This window comes from Myxine glutinosa, chromosome 9 (genome assembly GCF_964187855.1).
Source record: "Myxine glutinosa chromosome 9, kmMyxGlut1.1, whole genome shotgun sequence".
Classification (NCBI taxonomy): Eukaryota; Metazoa; Chordata; class Myxini; order Myxiniformes; family Myxinidae; genus Myxine; species Myxine glutinosa.
In genome coordinates, this window is record NC_136269.1 from 21,241,548 (window position 1) to 21,262,697 (window position 21,150).

At 45.4% G+C, this 21,150-nt stretch overlaps 1 protein-coding gene across 6 annotated transcripts in view; it reads right to left on the reverse strand.

The window, feature by feature from the left end:
- The window catches only part of LOC137435586 (volume-regulated anion channel subunit LRRC8A), a 47,657-nt gene that overhangs the window by 21,473 nt on the left and 5,034 nt on the right, over positions 1 to 21,150 (reverse strand). For 2 of the 6 annotated variants that reach the window (XM_078784174.1, XM_078784170.1), the window contains exons 2-5: positions 12,295 to 12,432; positions 11,621 to 11,941; positions 10,310 to 10,705; positions 5,538 to 5,612 (exon numbers count right to left, since the gene is read on the reverse strand). In XM_078784174.1, coding sequence (XP_078640300.1) covers positions 5,538 to 5,612; positions 10,310 to 10,705; positions 11,621 to 11,941; positions 12,295 to 12,432 — 930 coding nt within the window. Of the gene's footprint in view, positions 1 to 5,537; positions 5,613 to 10,309; positions 10,706 to 11,620; positions 11,942 to 12,160; positions 12,433 to 21,150 lie in introns of all 6 variants that reach the window. The other 4 variants (XM_078784175.1, XM_078784172.1, XM_078784171.1 and 1 more) reach the window with 3 other exon arrangements.

Here is a 21,150-nt window from a genome sequence, read left to right on the forward strand (position 1 = left end):
CGGTCCTTTCGAACCCGCCGTGGCTCGGATCTCCGCTGGTTCTCGCGGCACGCGAAGCCCGGCACGCACCGAGGGCCCGATCCGGCTAAAAGTCGACCTAACCTTTAACCCGGTTACCGTCGACGCTTCACCTGCAGGCTTACATGCATACGCTACCTCTTTCTTGCTCATACATGCAGCCGTTCCCATTCTCCTCGTACCTTTTCTTTCACACCTCGGTACACTCACTCCGCTCACCGACTTGGTCACACACCTGACCACCGAACACTTTGGCACACATTCGTTGCTCGCACACCTCACCAATACACCGCTTCGCGCCCCCTCCTCGGTCACCTCCTTTGTGACAATCACAGGTGTGCTCTCACCCGCACACCCAACCACGTGTCTCACTACCAATTCCAGCGTGCATTCCCACTCACGCTCTACCATTCCAGGTGTGCATCCTTCCATCCCAGGTGTACATCCTCGCTCACCTATCACAACCAGCTCACGCTCCGTTTCACTCTCACTACTCTCACCTCCACTCTCAGTCGCGCACTCACCCTTACTCTTGACAGCATGCGCTTTCCCCATGCACCCGTCCGTTACACACCTTTCTCGCGCATCCTCCCGCGCACACTTCTTCGTTACTTCCTCCGTAACACTCACCACAGGCATGCATTCTCCCTTACTCTTGACAGCATGCGCTTTCCCCATGCACCCGTCCGTCACACACCTTTCTCGCGCATCCTCCCGCGCACACTTCTTCGTTACTTCCTCCGTAACACTCACCACAGGCATGCATTCTCCCTTACTCTTGACAGCATGCGCTTTCCCCATGCACCCGTCCGTTACACACCTTTCTCGCGCATCCTCCCGCGCACACTTTTTCGTTACTTCCTCCGTAACACTCACCACCCCGCGCTTCCCTGTGCTCCCTCGCACACGCGCTTCGACCAACTCACTCTTGACGGCACACTCACTCCTCGGCGTGCTCTTTTTCCTCACACACCCCATGGTCGGACATTCTCGCACACCCCTTTTTTCGCACACCTGTCCTGTCACACACCTCACCAACGGCCTTTCACGAACACCCGGATCCAAACCAATCCCCAAGCCGACTGAATCTCCCCTCACATCATGTACATTGCCACTCACCTCCGTACCTCGTCGCACCTTCTCTGCCACCTGCAAACTTTTTATTTGGTTAGTGAGCACCGCATCATGATTTGAACACAGACCTTGTACATATTCCATGACTTCCTCCTTTATCTCCCTCTTAGCTTCCCTCCGTCTCTTCTTAATTTCACTCACCCCTTCTTCCACCTCCTCTAATTTTTCCTTTACCTCCTTCATCTCCCGGTGCGCCCCCTCGATTTCTTCCTCCATTGCTACTTTAACCGTTTCTATGTGCGTCCTTACCTCCCGGTCCTTCGTCTCCATTACTTCTGTCACCTCTTCCAACCTCTTCGTCAATCCCTCATGTACCATTTGACATTCCTTTTGTGTCGCTATTAATTCATTTTTAATGTCCTTTTGTGTTGCTTTTAAACCCCCGATGATTGCAGTGTTCTTTTCCACTTGGTCCGCTAGTTCTTTTTGTCCCACCGTCAGCTGTTCTACTCCTTTCGTCAGATCTTCTATTCCCCCCTGTAACTTTACCGTATTATTTCTCACCTCTTTCTCGATACGCTTTTCGCCTCGCTTTACCTCCTCGCGTAGCCCCGAGACCTCCTCACTCACCCCTCGTCGTATTTCCTCCATCTGGTTCCCCATCTGTTCGATTTCCCGGGCGGATTGTTCCCCTATTTCCCGCAATTTGTCCTCCATTCTATTTTCTAACCCCATTAATCCATTTTTCACCCCCTCTAACTGATTCTCCTGGGCAGCCATTCTGTTTTCCACCCCCGTTAACCCATTCTTTACCTCTTTTATCCCGTTGTCTAACCCCTCAAAATTATTGTCTAACTTCCCAAATTTCTTGTCTAACTCCTCAAAATTATTGTCTAACTTCCCAAATTTCTTGTCTAATCCCTCAAAATTATTGTCTAACTTCCCACCGGTACCCCTCGCTTCGTCCCTCATTACCCCCATTTGCTCACTCTGAGCCCTTGCTTCGTCCCTCATTACCCCCATTTGCTCACTCTGAGCCCTTGCTTCGTCCCTCATTACCCCCATCATTCTGCTTTCCATTTTCGCACTATCAGCCCTTGCTTCCTCCCTCATTTTCTCGCTATTCTGGGCCATAAGGGCCTTCATTTGTATAAAAAAAAGGTTCAAATCCATTGGCATCTCCGGTTCGACTACCGCGACCATGGGCGTGGCTAAATGTGGCGCCGCTGTAATCACGTGCGCTAGAGCGCCATTTTGTGCACCTGAAATTCCCGCAACCACATTGCCATTTTCCTCCTCCCTTTCTTCCACATACATTTCCCCTGGTTCCTGGGTTACCCCTAACCCGTCTATCTCCCCCACCGACATCCGATCGCCTTGATTGTCCATGGCGCGATCTAAAAATTCGGGTTTTATAAAACACAATTTCGTCCGCTTTATAATTTTGAGCGCGTGCAGCGCGCTCCGGGTCGATCTCACTCCCCGACACCAATTGTTACTCTAATAGTACAATTGGTGTTCCAAAATTTGGGCCTAACAAATTTAGTCCCAGGTTCGAATCCCACCTCCTGACAACCAATTGTTACAGACGCGGCTTTTAGATGTTATATGGACCGAGCGGTGGTGTATTTAACCGCGTCCGAACAGTTACTCCCCGATTAAAACCCGATTTCACCCGACGTTGACCAGATCGCCCCACGGATATTCAATCGGGAAACCTCTAAAGCGACCGAAAGAGAAGAAGAGAGAAGAAAGACAGAGTTTGGAGGAAGAACAGATTTATTATACACACACAAGCAATATTTTAGAGCGACCAATATTATTTACAGCAATAGATGGAAAAGAGCAGTCACACAGTGCATTGTTAACTTATTCTATTTCATTTACTTAATCCCCAAGACAAACGAGTAGGACAGGACGTTCACACTCACACGGTGGATATTGCAGGAAGGTAATCGCTCGAGGTTGATGGCTTGAGAGGAAGGCAAGGTCGGAGGCCGCAGCACCCCTCGCGGTTTTGGCGGGAAAACCTCCGTCGCGTATCCGCGGCCGTCACGCGCTGGCTCGGCACACCTGCTCCTCTTCCTGGGGTGGAGCCGTCTCCCTCCGTTCAGCGCGTCTCTCCAACGGCAGGGGATATTGCATGCAGGCAGGCAGGTAGGTATTGCGGTGGATTGCGCTCCTCTTCCAGGTCATCCCCCAGCGTATCTCTCAAGCCCTCTCCTTGGTGCAGCCTCGTTGCTCCTCTCCAGTCATCTCTCATCTGCACTCCTAAAGCAGTCCCCTGCAGTCGCTTTTATCACCTCCGGCGGAATTAAGCCGCCGGCTCCGAGGGCACGCCTACCGGGTCACTCACCGCGGTGTTGATTGGCTGTTAGGGCCGGTTCACTCCTGCCCTCTTCTGACGAGGTGGAGCCACGCCTTTCTTCTCCAACCTTACCTCGTGGCCAATGGTGGTTTGAAGAAAACCAGCCAAAATGCGGAAGGCAATTGGAAGGGAGGTTTTGGGGAAATTGGAAGGGCCTACGCTTATTTTGTTTGATACAATGCAAAGTCAATCTAGTGGAAAACACATACTTAGCCTACATGGAATAAGGAAATACACTATTTAAAAGATATATCGTGACCTGCGTGTATGTTCTATGAAATTAATTAGGAGGACGGCTGCGACCATTATTTACATTACCAGGATGTTACCATACCAAAACCATACTCTTCACATCCGTTACCCTTCCTCCAAAATTGTTACACTCCTCAAAACCCGTTACACTTCTCAAAACCCGTTACACTTCTCAAAACCCGTTACACTTCTCAAAATCGTTACAATATATATACATATATATATATATACATATATATATATATACATATATATATACATATATATATATATATATATACATATATATATATATACATATATATATATATACATATACATATATATACATATATATATATATATATATATATATATACATATACATATATATATATATATATATATATGTATATATATGAATGAATGAATGAATGATCGTTTTAAGGCCATTTTCCCCACTAGAGCAGGGGTTAGCCTTGCGGGCCCCATGACAATCATGGTTCCCTGTTTTGAGGCAATGTTTTTATGGCCGGATGCCCTTCCTGGCGCCAACCCTTAGTCGCCTCTTACGATGCGCAGGGATACGGTGTACCTATTCTAAACCGGGGTACGCACTGGGATCATTCATCCCAGCAAGCTGGTACTCAATTTGCCGACCTCGGAAGGATGACAGGCTGAGTCAACCCCCCTGGTGTTAATTTAGCAATCGACCGGGATTCGAACCCAGGATCCCAGGCCGGCACCCTAACCGCGAAGCCAACACCAGGCTATGTATGTGCGCGCGCACACACACACACACACACACACACACACACACACACACACACACACACACACACACACACACACTTGTAAAACAGAGTACAACCACGATGATGTTTGAATACCCTTTCTTTAAACTTCACTTTGTCTTCTTCCTTCCTACCAATTTTCTTTCACCACCACTTTGTCTTAATAACAGAATTAAGTTTACCGTCCTTTGAAATGCCTAATGTGGCCATGTTTCATTAACATTGAAGAAGAGGAAAGGAGTGACATGGATGGGGAAGCAATCAGCAACCCAAACATTTCAAACAAGAAAAAGTTAACAAACTATTGTGCGGCCTTCAAAGTAGTTGTGGCCGCATTGACCTTATTGCACGTAAATTATTTTTGATTGCCAGCATCAAGAAAAGAAAACTTCAGGGAAGTGAGCAGCATCGGCAATTTACTTAATTCATTGAATGGTCAGAATGGTCAAGCTTTTTCTTCGCATAAGCAAGGTCAGAATAACCTCGACCAAATGCCAAAGACTGCTGCTAATTTTAAGGGCAAGACCACTACAAACTGTGCAACGATGGAGAACGCCAGAAGATTAGTGATGAGGTTATAAATGGTTGGTGGCAGCCATGAAATACTCTTCCTCTAATATGGTGTGCTGTATGCGATGCACCTCATAATGTTGCTATTCCAAGAGCCTCGATACCTGTATAAAAATAATAAATAAACAAATAATAAAACATTTAAATACAATAAACATTTTCAGAGAGAGAAACAATTTAATCTGAGGCTTCATAATGGAAGCAAATGATGAGTTACGTTTGTCTGTTGCAATAGATGTTATCCCTGAAAATAGGTTTACCTGGCACATTTTACCTGCACTGCTTTGGACAAATCATGGTTTGACAGTTTCAAAGTTAACGAGTCTAAATACAGTTTAGAGAAGCATAATGTTTGTAAAAAGATACAACTTATAAAAGTACAGTCACATGGCAATGACGTCACATGAAACCCCCATTGTTTGGTGAACAATGACAAGCAATCATCAAGAACAATCAAGAATGGTGTTGGGCATAGGAGAGACCTTGAAAAATGTCTGCAGAGCATACAGACGGAGAATGGTGTCACTGTCTTCCATGTGTGCTCTGAATTTTCTTACCTGCGCTCTCACACAAAACAACTTGTTCTTGGTACATTGTCAAAAAATAAATCCCAAAAAACAACAACGACAAGGTCCATCGCATTTGACCTGTGTGCTCAACAAATTCAGGAAAACACCAACAGTGTGCACTGAACTTTTACATTCATGGAATCATGGTTTGGGCGCTGTATGCAAATTCGACGCGTATTACAGGAAATACCAGGTTATATTTCTATTACGAGTCGAAATCCGATGACCTTTTGGTGTAATACTCATAAAAAAGTCCTTTGTGAGCCTTGCAGCCAACCACTCTGTTGTGCCGGAGATCAAGTTACTGTATCGATGAACCACCTTTAGAGGCCATTTTTCACCGCAGAGCAGGGGTTGGCCTTTTTCGGGCACCGTGGTCACCTTTTTAAAGCAATGTTTTATGGCCGGATGCCCTTCCTGCCGCCAACCCTGTTAGTCGCCTCTTGCAACACACAGGGAATTACCAGTGAACTGGTACTCAATTTGCCGACCTCAGAAGGATGAGAGGCTGAGTCAACCCCCCTGGCGTTAATTCAGCGATCGACCAGGATTCAAACCCAGGATCCTAGGATCCCAAGCCCGCACCCTGACCGCTAAGCCAACACCAGGCTGCTGTATCGATGAACCACAAAGCATAATACTGTGAAGCAAATGACTAACCATAACGGCAAAATTGGATTCAACTTGGGTTCCACAAATAAATATTTACGTTTGATGAAGACTTCAAACACCATTATTTAATTTGCAACTGTTTTTTATGACTAACAAAGAATCGGTCCTTATGGACAGATCAATTTGCCACACTTTTATAACCAATGGCTTGTAATGCAGGCTTACACCGGATGGGCTCTGTACGAAATCCATTTACATCAATTCCAGTTCGACCCCACCTGGAATCCCCAGGTCTATGTTTTTTTTTTAACCCACTAAAATCCCCCATGCACGCCATAAGTACAACCACCAGTTTTCAACTCATTCGGTCCAGCAGTTCGGTTCTCGTAATATTCCCACTTCCGGGAATATGGAAATAGTTTATGGAAACTTTTCATGCACATCCCAATTACAACTACCAGATTTCAACTCATCATCTACCTTCAATTGATGAACATTCATTAAAACTGCATTTCTGCATGTGAAGATAAAAACAACAACAACAACAACAACAACAAAAGATAACCATAACTAATTCTTGAGTTTATGAAACTTCATCAATGTTTCGCTCAAGATCTTAACACTTCTACTACGTAATTGTTACCCAACAGTCATGGCTCTCAGGAACGACCATCAAAATAATGCAGATTTTCTGCAGCCTTAGGTATAATTTCCTGCTATAATTCAGACTCCATATCATGGCTTTACATAGCCAACAAGGGCATGGAAGGGCTTCTGGGATAAGTCTGTGAGGCCAAAGCTGATAGCAGACACATTCTTCTTCCTCCTTCCCAATACACACTTCCTCCCCAACTCTTCACATTAAATATATACATAATGGAGGGAAAGTATGCACTGGATGTATGTACCATCTACTCTTCCAAGAGGATTTGGCCTAGGAAGCTGAAACTTTTGGGATTGAGGACACCATGAAGTTGTGCCTGCGCAAGTTTTGAATTATTTTTTTTTAATTCACCCATCTTTGCATTTTCCTTCTCTGGGGGGAGGGTGGGGGTACAACTGGAATTATCCGAGGTACAGTCACGTGAAAAAGTAAGTACACCCCATGTAAAGTTTTGACTTTTTCAACATATTTCAACATACAGCTATTTGATCTTCATTTCAACAATATTGATAGATAAAGGTGATATAATACAACAAATATCATGAAACATTTACGTTTTGTAGTCCATTGTATAATTTAAATAAACATAAATGCAAATTTCACATGTGGAAAAAGTAAGTACACCCCTACATTTATCACTACTTCAAATACCTAAAATTAGAATCAGGTGCACCAGCTCAGGTGCACCAGCTCAGGTGCACCAGCTCAGGTGCAAAATTTTGATTAGAACATCGTTAGAGAGGATCTTGGAGGAACCTGTCTTATTTAAACCTCAGACATTTAGTTTGGTTTGCTCTTTGTTGTTGAAGTGTGAGGCGTCACCATGCCTAGATCAAAAGAGCTCTCTGAGGCCTTCAGAAAGAAGGTTGTAGATGCCTACGAGTCTGGGAAGGGATTTAAAAAGATCTCCAAACAATTTGAAATCAATCATTCGACTGTCCGGAAGATCATCCACAAGTGGAGAAGATTCCAAACAACTGCCAACTTGTTCAGACCAGGCCGCCCCAGCAAGTTCAGCCCGAGAGCAGACCGCAAGATGCTGAAAGAAGTCTCTAAGAACCCCAGAATGTCAGAAAGAAGCCCGTCTACTCACTCATTCCCGGACCCGTCACCACATCACCCCCGTCCTTTACAAGCTTCACTGGCTCCCCATCCCCCAGAGAATCCAGTACAAAATCCTCCTCTTGACATACAAAGCCCTCCATAACCTGGCCCCATCCTACCTGGCTGACCTCCTCTCCAGACACACTCCCACCCGCAACCTCCGCTCTGCTGGTACCAACCTCCTGACCCCCTCCATCCGGACCAAATTCAGATCCTGGGGGGACAGGGCCTTCTCCATCGCTGCTCACACCCTCTGGAACTCACTACCTCACACCATCAGAGACTCCTCCTCACTCACCACATTCAAAACATCACTAAAGACCCACCTGTTCAACGCTGCATTCAACATTCAACCCACAGCATTTAACCCCTGACTATCTCTTCTCCTTCTCCCTCCTTTTGCTTTAAATATTTCCCTATTGATTCTTGTCTTGTCTTTTTGATTCTTGTCTTATATATATGCCGTATATCGCTGCTGTTTGTTTTCTTGATTCTTGTCTTTTTGCAATTGTTGTTTTCATGTATTGTTATGCATTATGTTTTCCACTCTGTCAAAGCGCCTTTGGGCTTCTGGAAAAGCGCTATACAAAATAAATGAATTATTATTATTATTATTATTATCACGGGACCTACAGGTAGCTCTTGCCACTGTTGATGTCAAAGTGCATGAGTCTACCATTAGAAGGAGGCTGCACAAATTTGATCTACATGGGAGGTGTGCCAGGAGGAAACCTTTGCTGTCCAGAAAGAACATCAGGGCAAGACTAAAATTTGCCAATGAACACCTCGGCAAAGACCAGCACTTCTGGAACATTGTGCTCTGGACAGATGAGTCAAAGGTAGAGCTATTTGGCCACAGTACCAGAAGACATGTTTGGTGAAAACCAAAGACAGCATTTGACCACAAGAACCTGATACCAACTGTAAAGCATGGTGGTGGAAATATTATGGTTTGGGGCCGCTTTGCTGCATCAGGGCCTGGGCAGCTCACCATCATAGAATCCACTATGAATTCTTCATTGTACCAGAGGGTGCTTGAGGATAATGTGAGGCCATCTGTCGGAAAGTTGAAGCTCAACCGAAGGTGGACCTTGCAACATGACAATGACCCTGAACATACCCGTAAATCCAACAAGGAATGGCTGAAAAGAAAGAAATGGAGGGTTCTGGAATGGCCAAGTCAAAGCCCGGATCTAAATCCCATCGAGGTGTTGTGGGGGGATTTGAAACGAGCTGTGCATGCAAGAAACCCCTCAAACATCGCACAGCTGAAATAATTCTGCATGGAGTGGACAAAAATTTCTCCCAGTCGATGTCAGAGACTGGTAGACAGTTATGAGAAATGCCTACTTGAGGTTGTTTCTGCAAAGGGGGCAATACCACCTATTAGAGCCAAGGGTGTACTTACTTTTTCCACATGCAAAATTTGCATTTATGTTTATTTAAATTATACAATGGACTACAAAATGTAAATGTTTCATGATATTTGTTATATTATATCACCTTTATCTATCAATATTGTTGAAATGAAGATCAAATAGCTGTATGTTGAAATATGTTGAAAAAGTCAAAACTTTACATGGGGTGTCCTTACTTTTTCACGTGACTGTATATAAACCACGACGCATTATATACACACATATGTAGTACGTATGCTTTTGCTTCATCTACATTGCTCGGGTTATTTTTATTTTCGGGAGCGATCGAGGCAGCTGTTGCCTATACACCACCCAAATAAAGGGATATGCCAGAAGTTGCACGCTTGGAACAAGATCGCTCATCAGGCGGGTATTCTGCTAGCAACACTGATGCATTTGTAATACTATCATCTGAATAAAGCAAAAGCATGAAGTAGAACATATAGGCAGATTCCATATGTCCAGAATTTAAGGCTCGTTCCAATTTTGTGGAGATTTGTAACCATTCATATTTTTGAAAAGTCTCTGAATCTGAAAACCAATGTTCCCATTTTCTTCATTTTTTTTTTCCAAATCAAATCAAATTGGAATTGAAATGTTTTTCAAATCAAATGGAAACATTGATTTTCGGCATCAGAGACTCTCAAACCTTTCAAAAATATAAATGGTTACAAATCTCCACAAAATTGGAACAAAATTCCATAGGGAACCTTAATAATAGCATAGCATATGGAAAAAACAACATTCTCATTATTCAAACAGAATCCACAGCATTTTTGTGGAATTTATAGCATGTGGTGAACTTCTGGAGCAATATAAATGCTGCCACATTCATTAAAGCCCCATCCCTCTTTTTGGTTTCCACTCACCCCCTACTACACTCTCACCTTCTCAAATAGAGCTTTAGCTTGTTCGGTCTCCTTCTTGTCCAGCGATCCCACCTCTCCTCGGCCTCCGGTAGTCCTCCCTGAACTTAAGTTTCCTGTATTCACAAAGCTGACCCCACATTCTGCCACTGTCCCATGATCCGTCGTTCCTCCACTCCCTCCGGGTCCCAACATCGGTGTCTGAGATTCAGGGTCATCATAGAGAGACGAAGGTTGGGGGTTGGTGCGACGTGGTGTTCTTTCGAGGTTAGGAGTGGGCCGGAGGGTGTCCGATACCCCCTTGCTACCTTGAGGGCCAGATCCTGCTCCGGTCCCACCCTCCACCGTCTCTGAGAGTGCACGATTAGTCCAAGGCGAATCAAAACATTTCGCCAAAACTGTCACAAAGTGTTCTATCTATTGTGGAGGGAGGAAGGATTAAAGGGGAAAACAGGGAAAGAAAGAAACAAGGAAAACAGCAGAGTGAAAGTAAACAACCCACTTTGATGAAAAGCATATTCAGATTCCAACCTGACACACTGCCCCCTGTTCCTCCACCACCCCTAAACCAGAATCTCCCTACATGAGATGAAAAAAAAACATTTTGGCAATCTCGAAATTACTATGGAAAATGGCAAAATCTTCTCTCACTCACATGGGCACTCAGCTACATTGCCCAATCCACTACCCCAACTTCTATATTTAGTCTCGCACCAAAGGGGTTGCGAGACTATTGTAATGCCATATCTGTCTGTATGTCTGTGTCCGTCTATATATTTTTGCTTAAATTTGTGTTTCTCTGCAACCGCTTATCCGATCAATGCGAAACTTTTAACCATACAAGCGACTCCCCATGGAGAATATTTTATTGATAACTCTGTGATGGACCACATGTTATGGTGGCTGAAAAAGACCAAAGCAGCTTCGTAGGAATAGAGTGGAATTTGGATTGGGGGACTGGTAGGGATCAATCATGAAAAACAATTTGGGGCAGACAGGCAAACACATGCTTACGGGATATCATGTGGCTGTAGATCTTTCTCACCATACTACATGTCATATCACATGGATGGATACATAGCCTTGCCTGCCAAAATTGTGCCAACAGCACAGAAACAAACAGCGGCAATTTACATTTAACACTTATACAGCACCAGTTGCCCACACATTTTCCCATGCATGTAACATTGTAACAATGCATTGCCATTTTTGAGCAATATGTGAGTCGTCCCGACATTTATCATCTCCCACGCCACCCTTCCCACATTGGTAAAAGGGGCATTTGAGAGCAGATAATTATACAGATAATTAATCCAACCACAATACACTCACCTTGGAGCAAGTCTTTGGGTAGCGAAACCAGAATGTGCTGCATAACATGAAGAGCAGCGTATGCAGCAGCACGAGGTAGGGAAAATACTTAGGGAACCAGTGCAACTGCCGTTCATAACAGACCGAGTCTACGTAAAAATATTGATGTCGATCAAGTGATGTCTGCAGACCAGGACTTGGCTTGGGACAGAGGGCAGAAAGATTGTGGCCTGGGCTGTGATTAGTCATGCGGCTGATAGCAGGGCACGGAGGTGGCGAAGCAAGGCACGAACAGTTGCAGGCGTGGAGACAGGGCAGGCAGATCATTTTGTCCTGCGTTACCTAGGCATAGGAGACATGGAAGGATTTACAAGAATGCGAAAAATAATAATGACAATAATAATAACAACATTACAAACTTAGAAATGGAAAATTCAGTAGCAATGAAAATGGGTGCCATGAGAATGCAAGAAACCACATCGGGATCAGCGCCTCGGTGTTCCAGAACATACAAAAGGTGCTCCGGTGAAAAGGTGTGCTTCAGCGTTTATAAGTGCTTACCGAGGACAATAGCCTTGCAAATAGATGGCAGATGATGGAGAGTGTGATGTAGAACAGCATCCAAGTGGGTACAGGGAGAAGGGAATGGGTGCGGGGCGCATTTGAAGGACAGAAAAGAGTTTGGTGAAAAGCACCTGAAGGGTGCCGGAAAAGACGGCGATGAAAAGTAGGGCGAGGGCGAGTTGCTCCGTACACACATCCCACCAGGGCTTGAGCACTCGATATGCTGGTCGAGACTCGGAGAAGTACAGGAGCTCGGTCACAGCCAGCATCTTTCATGAACACAGACAAGAAGGAAATCTGTTGTAGATTACAGGGAGAGTAAGCTCAAACTTCAAACAATCAGATTTACATATGGTTATCAAACTTTTCATTGTATCCTGATTAGAAAACAACACCCTCTTGATACAATTGGTATTACGACAGCTCAAGTCAGTTGCAATCTCCTTAGTTGGTATCGAAAGGTGAAGCGATGATCTCCCAAGGGACCAAACATTAGTATTCATTTTCATATTTACTAGCCGAAACCCGTGGAACATCCACGGAAGGGAGGATGTGGTGTATGGATAGAGTGTACCATTATGGATGGCATAGGGGATTTCCTTGTCCGAGTAAGAGTTAGGAAGAAAGATGAGAATGAAGAGTGCGTATATGAACAACGTATTTATTGCAATCTACTTAAATGACAACGCTACAATATACTTTTGAAAATATCACGTACCGTCTCGAAGTCAATGCCATCCTTTTATCTCTTCGTATACAACTCACTGATTTATACCTTATCGTGAACAGGGTAAAGCCTACTTTGATAATCATGAACGGTGGCAGATGCAGGAGTTGGTGAAACGAAGGGGGGGGGGGGGGGCCTGATCATGACCTACCCTACGTCACATGGCCTACGCCATTTGTTGAGATCATGGCCACAACAGAAACACAACAACTGGATAGGTAGGGCCTAGGCCTACGCCTACTTTTCGTCACTCGGCGAAGTACACTTTGTTTTAAACTTTCAGAAGCTGAAGCCTTGGTATTTATTGCTTTATATGATACTGATGGGCTGCTGATCGGTTTCACTTCGTTGTAATCACAGTATATGGAAGAAATTATGGTAAACCCACCTGATGAGGTTAGCGTACACCGCGATCGACGACACCGGCACAAATGCATGCTCAGGATTGTCCACTCAGTGGACGGCTTGCTGTCGCCTTCGACTGTCCAATCAGCAGACGGCTTGCTTCGCCTTCACCCAGCAGACGCCAATAAGATGGCGTCGTATTGGCCGTTAATCGGATGCTTTTGGGCCCCAACGTCGGCTAATTCAGATTTTTCGAGTATGGCTGTACGTGATAAACAAAGAGCGCAGTTCGTAGATCGTAAATCCATTAGTGCTGTGGGCATCGGGTCACTGGGTGCGGCGTAAAAGGGATAACAAAGTCGAGTCCTTACGCTATTATTATATAGACTAGCCGAAACCCGTGGAACATCCATGGAAGGGAGGATGTGGTGTATGGATAGAGTGTACCATTATGGATGGCATAGGGGATTTGCTTGTCCGAGTAAGAGTTAGGAAGAAAGATGAGAATGAAGAGTGCGTATATGAACAACGTATTTATTGCAATCTACTTCAATGACAACGCTACGATATACTTTTGAAAATATCACGTACCGTCTCGAAGTCAATGCCATCCTTTTATATCTTCGTATACAACTCACTGATTTCTACCTTATCGTGAACAGGGTAAAGCCTACTTTGATAATCATGAACGGTGGCAGATGCAGGAGTTGGTGAAACGAAAGGGGGGGGGGGGGGGGGCTGATCATGACCTACCCGACGCCACATGGCCTACGCCATTTCATTTGTTGAGATCATGGCCACAACGGAAACACAACTGGATAGGTAGGGCCTAGGCCTACGCCTACATTTCATCACTCGGCGAAGTACACTTTGTTTTAAGCTTTCAGAAGCTGAAGCCTTGTTATTTATTGCTTTATATGATACTGATGGGCTGCTGATCGGTTTCACTTCGTCGTAATCACAGTATATGGAATAAATTATGGTAAACCCACCTGATGAGGTTAGCGTACACCGCGATCGATGACACCGGCATAAATGGCGGAATGCATGCTCTGGATAGTCCACTCAGTGGATGGCTTGCTGTCGCCTTCGACTGTCCAATCAGCGGACGGCTTGCTGCGCCTTCACCCAGCAGACGTCAATACGATGGCGTTGTAAGATGGCGTCGTATCGGCCGTTAATCGGATGCTTTTGGGCCCCAACGTCGGCTAATTCAGATTTTTCGAGTATGTCTATACATGATAAACAAAGAGCGCGGTTCGTAGATCGTAAATCCATTAGTGCCGTGGGCATCGGGTCACTGGGTGCGGCGTAAAAGGGATAACAAAGTCGAGTCCTTACGGTATTATTATGTAGACATTTGGAGTAGGAGGCTACAAAGCCCCAAGTATGGTAGCATCTTTACTCCGAGGGCTTCTTCAACCCTTTGAGTACGACGTCCAGTGCCACAACCCACGAAAAAGTTTTGTGTACGGATGATGTTACTACACGTCATCGACTATACCTATAAATAGATCGTCAGTACGTGGTTGCATTCCCGTAGTGGCAAATTAATCCCGTACCGGGGTATTTTTATCAAAAAAAAATCCCGTACTCAAAGGGTTAAACTTTAAAGGATGCTATTTGTACGTTATACAGGTTTCCGTTGTAGCATGCTTGGTGTGACAAGTCCAGACAACCGCTCCCCGCCCCCCATGCACAGTCCCCCACTCCACCCCCTTCCCATGCCTCCTCCCCCCAAGCGCTCCCCCTCCCACAGATCTTCCATTATCCCTGTTCTCTACTCTTGTACTTGTGTGCTTCCCTCTCTCTCTCCCCATCTTGTCTCCCGCTCCCTTTATTGTACGTTTTGTGCGTCCGTTTTTTTTGTGATTGATGTTAGCTCTTACACAAGCCTCAATCTTGTATACAAAAAAAACAAAAAACAAAGAAAACAAACAAACTAGGAATCCAATTTCGTAGAAAGAAAAAAATAATACTTTTTCAACTTGAGAGTTCAAGGTTTTTCTTGAATGCACGCATACACACAAGCACACACACACTCTAATTTTCACTTTATGGTATCGAGTGATGGCGTAATGAAGCGGATTAAGTACGGCGATGCTTCCAAGGCCATAAAATAAGCTTGAGTCTATTTACCTTCGAATGGAACTATCAACACGCATCGAAATGTACTGTTGGAGGCCTGGAACTCTGCCCGACATGCCCGTGTTACTTTTGACATATACTTCATACAATTGTAGAGAAACGTTGTTTTTTTTCATCCACAGAAGATGTTACAACGTGGCAGATGAGTGCGGCTGATAAGATGTCGACACAATTTCATGCAACACTTGAGATTATCGAATAAAGGTTTATATCGGTGAAACATTTTTTTATTGCACAACCCGCAACAAACAGCGTCTCGAAGTAAAACATACCGGACCTCTTATTAAACAGAAACCCATGTTGTCGTTAAATGTATTAAATGTGTTATGATTGGTTTTTAAATGATACTAGCAGAGAGCCCATCCTTACAGATGGGAGGAAGAGGAAGCAACACTCTGAGTACATGTTTACTATAGCTCCGCTGTATAACGCACAAACAAACAACGTCTTCCCTCTTAGGGATAGCGTGGAGTAGTTGGTAAAGCGGTTAAAAAGTAGAGATAGAAGATAAGGTAAGATAGGGGATAGACAGGGTTTAGTTTTCATCGAAAGCACCGGGGATGATTGCAACAGTTGGTTTAATGATCCCGTGGTAAACATCATTGCGTGTTAAACATCTCCAAGTGGCATGTCGAACCTTCTTATGGAATAATGACTGTTCTGCAAACTATACTTTTGGATTTCTTCATTACCTTCGCAAAAGCGGAAGGTTATGTTTTGATCGCTGTGTATTTATTTGTATGTCTGTGTGTGTGTGTGTGTGTGTATGTTATTCGCATAACTCAAAAAGTATTCAACCGAATTGCATGAAATTTGGTGGGATGATTGGTTATTATACGGGACACATTTGATTAGATTTTGGGAGCAATCGGGTCAAAGGTCAAGGTCAAGGTCACGAAAAGGTCAAAATCGTATTTTTACCATAGCGCGGTCAATTTTTATCCAATTGGCATGCAACTAATGCCAAAATGTTCAGAATTCAATGCCCGATCTTGTTTGTCATAACTCGGTCAATTCTTATCCGATTTGCATGAAATCAGCACCAAACTGTTCACTGTTCTGTTCCCTACACTCCCATGCCAAGTACAGAACAGTAGCTGCGGCGAAGGTATGCGCTCTACCGAGTGCCCGTTCTAGTTTATCATTGTATACATAACTTGCAAATTGTTTGTTTGTGCGATTTACAGCAGCGCTCCAAGTGCTGCCACTTACTCCCTTTAGTTCATAAGGACGTCCTCTTTATATAAACACTCGATGCTTATTGTGTAAATGTCGCCGTGGCCAAGTTGTTAAAGTAGCTCACTCGTACACTAGCAGGTGCGGTTCAAGTCCAGACAAAACAAAGAACGAAATGTATGTATTTTGCCTGTATTTCATATTTCAACGTGTATCATGTATGGATATATATATGTAATGTATCTCGACAAACTGCGATCAATTGTCGTACGCGTTTATTCACTCTGCCGATCAAGGCCCGATTCACAGCAGCGCCATCCGAGGTCTGGCGTAGGGATACAACCCGGTCCCGGTGTAGGGATACAACGGTGAATATTTGCACTGCATACATGACATCCTCCCCATTAAGTCCAAAATTACCACGAGCAATACGTGCTAGATTTCCAGAATTGACATTTCAAAAGCAACATTTCCAAAACATGTGAAAATGTGTGCAAACGGTTATGAGAATAATGAAAATACGTGAAAATAGAACATGTGTCAACGTGAAAAAAAAACATCTTCAAAGATTCAACCGGTCGGGTGCTTTTCTCTCACGCATTGAGCGTCGCGGTGTACCAGTGGATACAGAGTCCGAGGTGATTCCTTTGGGTCGCGGTGTACCAGTGGATACAGAGTCCGAGGTGATTCCTTTGGTCTCCACGAAGGGTGTAGCGTTTGCAGAGGTTTTCGGGGCATCCGAGCTGGCTGGAGCGGCCACGACGATCTCTGGCAGTGGCGGGTCGAACTGTTGTCCTGACTGTGACGATGCTACAGGCTCCATCGACTCACAGTGACGGTAGGTTATGTGGTCCTGATGTCGACGAATTTCGCGGCCGTCCTGCAGGCGAATCACACAGGACAGTGGACCTGGCTTCTCGATGATGTCCCCCGGTAGCCACGTCGCACCTGCACCAAAATTTCGGGCAAACACTGGATCTCCAATGTTGATACATCGACTGTTGGACGTCTTATCGTGCACCAACTTTTGATTAAGCTGGCTCTGATAAACATTTGATGATATGTCTGGTTTGAGATTGTCAAGTGTCGATCTCAAGTGTCGTTTCATCAATAACTCAGACGGAGCTGCACCGGTTGTTGATTGTGGCGTGATACGGTATTTGAACAGGAGACGAGACAGCTTTGTTTCCAGGGTTCCCTCCTGAAGTTTCTGCAATCCGGATTTGATGATTCCTACGGATCGTTCGGCCAAGCCATTTGAAGCCTGGTGATGTGGGCTGACAAACTTATGTTTGATGCCGTTCCGACGTGTGAACTTGGCAAACTCGGTACTGGAAAAACACGAACCGTTATCACTCACGATCATCCTGGGCAGACCATGAGTGGCGAAACAGCGTCTGAGTCTTTCGATGACAATGGCTGACGTAGTACCACGCGTCACATAGGCATCAATCCATTTTGTGTGCGCGTCCGTAATTATTAGAATCATGCTGCCATTAATAGGCCCGGCATAATCGAGATGTAGGCGATGCCACGGTTCGCTGGGCCATTCCCAGGGATGCAGTGGTGCTTTCGCAGGTGTATTCCGGGTGCTCTGGCAGGGGTAACAATGTCGAACATGATGTTCGATATCAGCATCAAGATTCGGCCACCACACATAGTTTCTGGCGAGTGACTTCATCTTCACAATCCCGGGGTGACAGTCATGGATTTCATCCATGACCCTGGAACGCAGATTTTTCGGGATCACGACACGACATCCCCATAGTAGGCAACCATTTTCCACGCTGAGTTCGTTTTTACGTGCTTTAAAAGCCGCAAAATCTGGGTCACCCTCAGGTAGCAAATGCCATCCAAGCTGTACAGCCTGGACAGTTCTGGACAGAACGGGGTCTCGTCGAGTATGAGTGCGGATCTGGCCGGAATCGACAGCACAATCTTCCAGATGATCCATCAGTGCGATAATGGATCCTGGTGTAGGCGAATCATCAACGGATTCTGGAAGGGGTAACCGACTCATGGCATCTGCATTTGTGATAGACGAACCGGGCTTATAACATATGGTGTAGTCATAAGCAGCGAGAAACAGGGACCAGCGGATGATCCTGGGCGGTAGTGTGTCAGATGTCGCCTTAGTTGGACCAAACAGACTGATCAGCGGCTTGTGATCAGTGCGAATCGTGAAATGATGTCCAAGAAGGTACTGGCGAAATTTGCCGACGCCGAAAACGATTCCCAATCCTTCCTTGTCAAGTTGGGAATAGTTTTTCTCTGCCGGGGACAACGTTCTGGATGCAAATGCAACCGGTCTTTCCGTACCGTCAGGCATCACGTGTGATAATACACTCCCCACTCCATACCGACAGGCATCGCATGTCAGCACAAGATCCTTCTCTGGATCAAAATGAACGAGAACATTGGACGATTTGAGCAGATCCTTAGAGGTCTGGAATGCTGATTGTTCAGTAAACCCCCAGCTCCAGGAGACTCCTTTCCTCAAAAGCCGATAAAGGGGGCCCAAAACGTCGGTCACATTCGAGATGTAACGACCATAGAACTGAAGCAAACCGAGGTATGACTTCAATTCGGTCACATCTCGTGGAGCAGGAGCATCCTTGATAGCTCGGACTTTCTCATCTGTCGGGTGTAGACCCTCGGCATCAATCGTATGACCCAGGTACGTGACTGATGGCACCATAAACGTGCACTTGTCTCGACGCAAACGTAGGCCGGAGTCCGAAATCTTCTTCAGAACTCTCTCCAGGTTCTGTAGATGTTCCGCGTCCGTACGACCAGTAACCAGAATATCATCCTGGTAACAAACGACGTTGCGTTCAGCGGCAAACAAACTGTCCATGACACGCTGATAAATTCCAGGTGCAGATTTCACTCCAAAACTAAGTCGGTGGTACCTGTACAACCCACGATGCGTGTTGATGGTAAGATACTGTTTCGAATTCTCGTCCAAGCAGAGCTGTAGATAGGCGGATTTGAGATCGGGTTTCGTAAAAGTCTTGCCTCCCGTGAGACGAGCATAGAGGTCTTCGATCCTCGGGATTGGATATTTATCCAATGAAGAACACCTGTTCAAGGTAATTTTATAATCTCCACATATGCGGATGGACTGGTCCGATTTTATGACCGGAATGATGGGCGCCGCCCATTCGGCATACTGGATTTGCTCGATGATCCCCAGATTTTCAAGATGATCCAGTTCCTTGTCAATCCGCTCACGCAGGGCGAAAGGGACTGGGCGAGCCCTGCAAAATATAGGATTGGCATCCCGGTCAACCCTGAGTTTAGCCGTATGTCCTTTCAAGGTTCCAAGCTCATCCTTGAAGACATAAGGGGTACGTATCCAGCACATTTTTGAGTGTGTATGCTGCGGTAGGAGAAACGTTGGCTGCCCGGAGTTGATGAATGCTTTCCCACTTCAGTCGAATTATGCTCAACCAGTTCCTGCCGAGTAAGGAAGGGCCCTTTCCAGGAATGACGATCAGGGGTAGGTGAAACTCACGGTTATCGTAGCCCACCGTGACGTCACATGTACCGCAGGGAACAATCTTCTCACCTGTATAGGTGGAGAGTCCATAGGTAGTAGGTTTCAGATGGGGTCGGTCAGCATCACTCCACAGGTTTGTGAAAACAGCATGGCTGATGAGCGAGACGGCCGCACCAGTGTCGACCTCCATTTGCAATGGTCGATTGTTGACGACAACATTGGCAAGAAGAGGGTCCCGCCTATGGTGAGAATCAATATGAAGCAGGTCATACAATTCTGAGTTGTCGGAAACAGAGCTCACCTGGTCAAGCTCGGGTTCCTCCGAACCGATAAACTGATGAATCTTGTCAGCAGCTTTTCCTTTTCCCAATTTGCGAGTGATGCAAGCTGGAGCAATATGGCCAGTTTTCGAACAGAAATGGCAGATGGCATCTTTGAACCGACACGTCTCCGGAGGGTGCTTTCCGTTGCACCAAAAACAGTTGTTGTGGGTTTGAGACTGCACTGGCTTCTGACGAGGAGCCTTTTTTTTTTTTTTCTTTTTTTTTGTATACAAGATCGAGGCTCGTGAAAGAGCGAACATTAATCACACAGAAAGACAAACCGACACATAAAACATATAACATCGGGAGCGGTAGACAAGATGGGGAGAGAGGGGGAAGGACACAAACACAACATTTGAGAGCAGGGACCGAGAGACATGGAGACATCGAGAGATCTGAGAGAGGGCGAGGGCTTTGGGGAGGGGGGCATGGGAAGGGGACGGTGGGAGAGGTATAAAACATATGGACACTGCCAGGACTTCCAGGAAAGAAGTTGGAATTTCAAACAAGGTGGATGTGGGGTGAATTAGCGGGGGTAGAAAAGATCAAGGTTTTGGATGGGGGAAGATAAGAGATGGTGGTGAACAGCTGTTTTAAAGACCTGGAGGGAGGAGTGGGATTGAAGGGAGTGAGGGAGTTTGTTCCAGAGGCGGGAGAAAAGAGGAATGAAAGAGTGAAGGTGAGCAGAGAGCCGAGATTTCGGCAGTTTAACCATCATAGGGTTGCTGGCAGATCTTGTGCGACCTGTAGGAATATTTGGGGGACA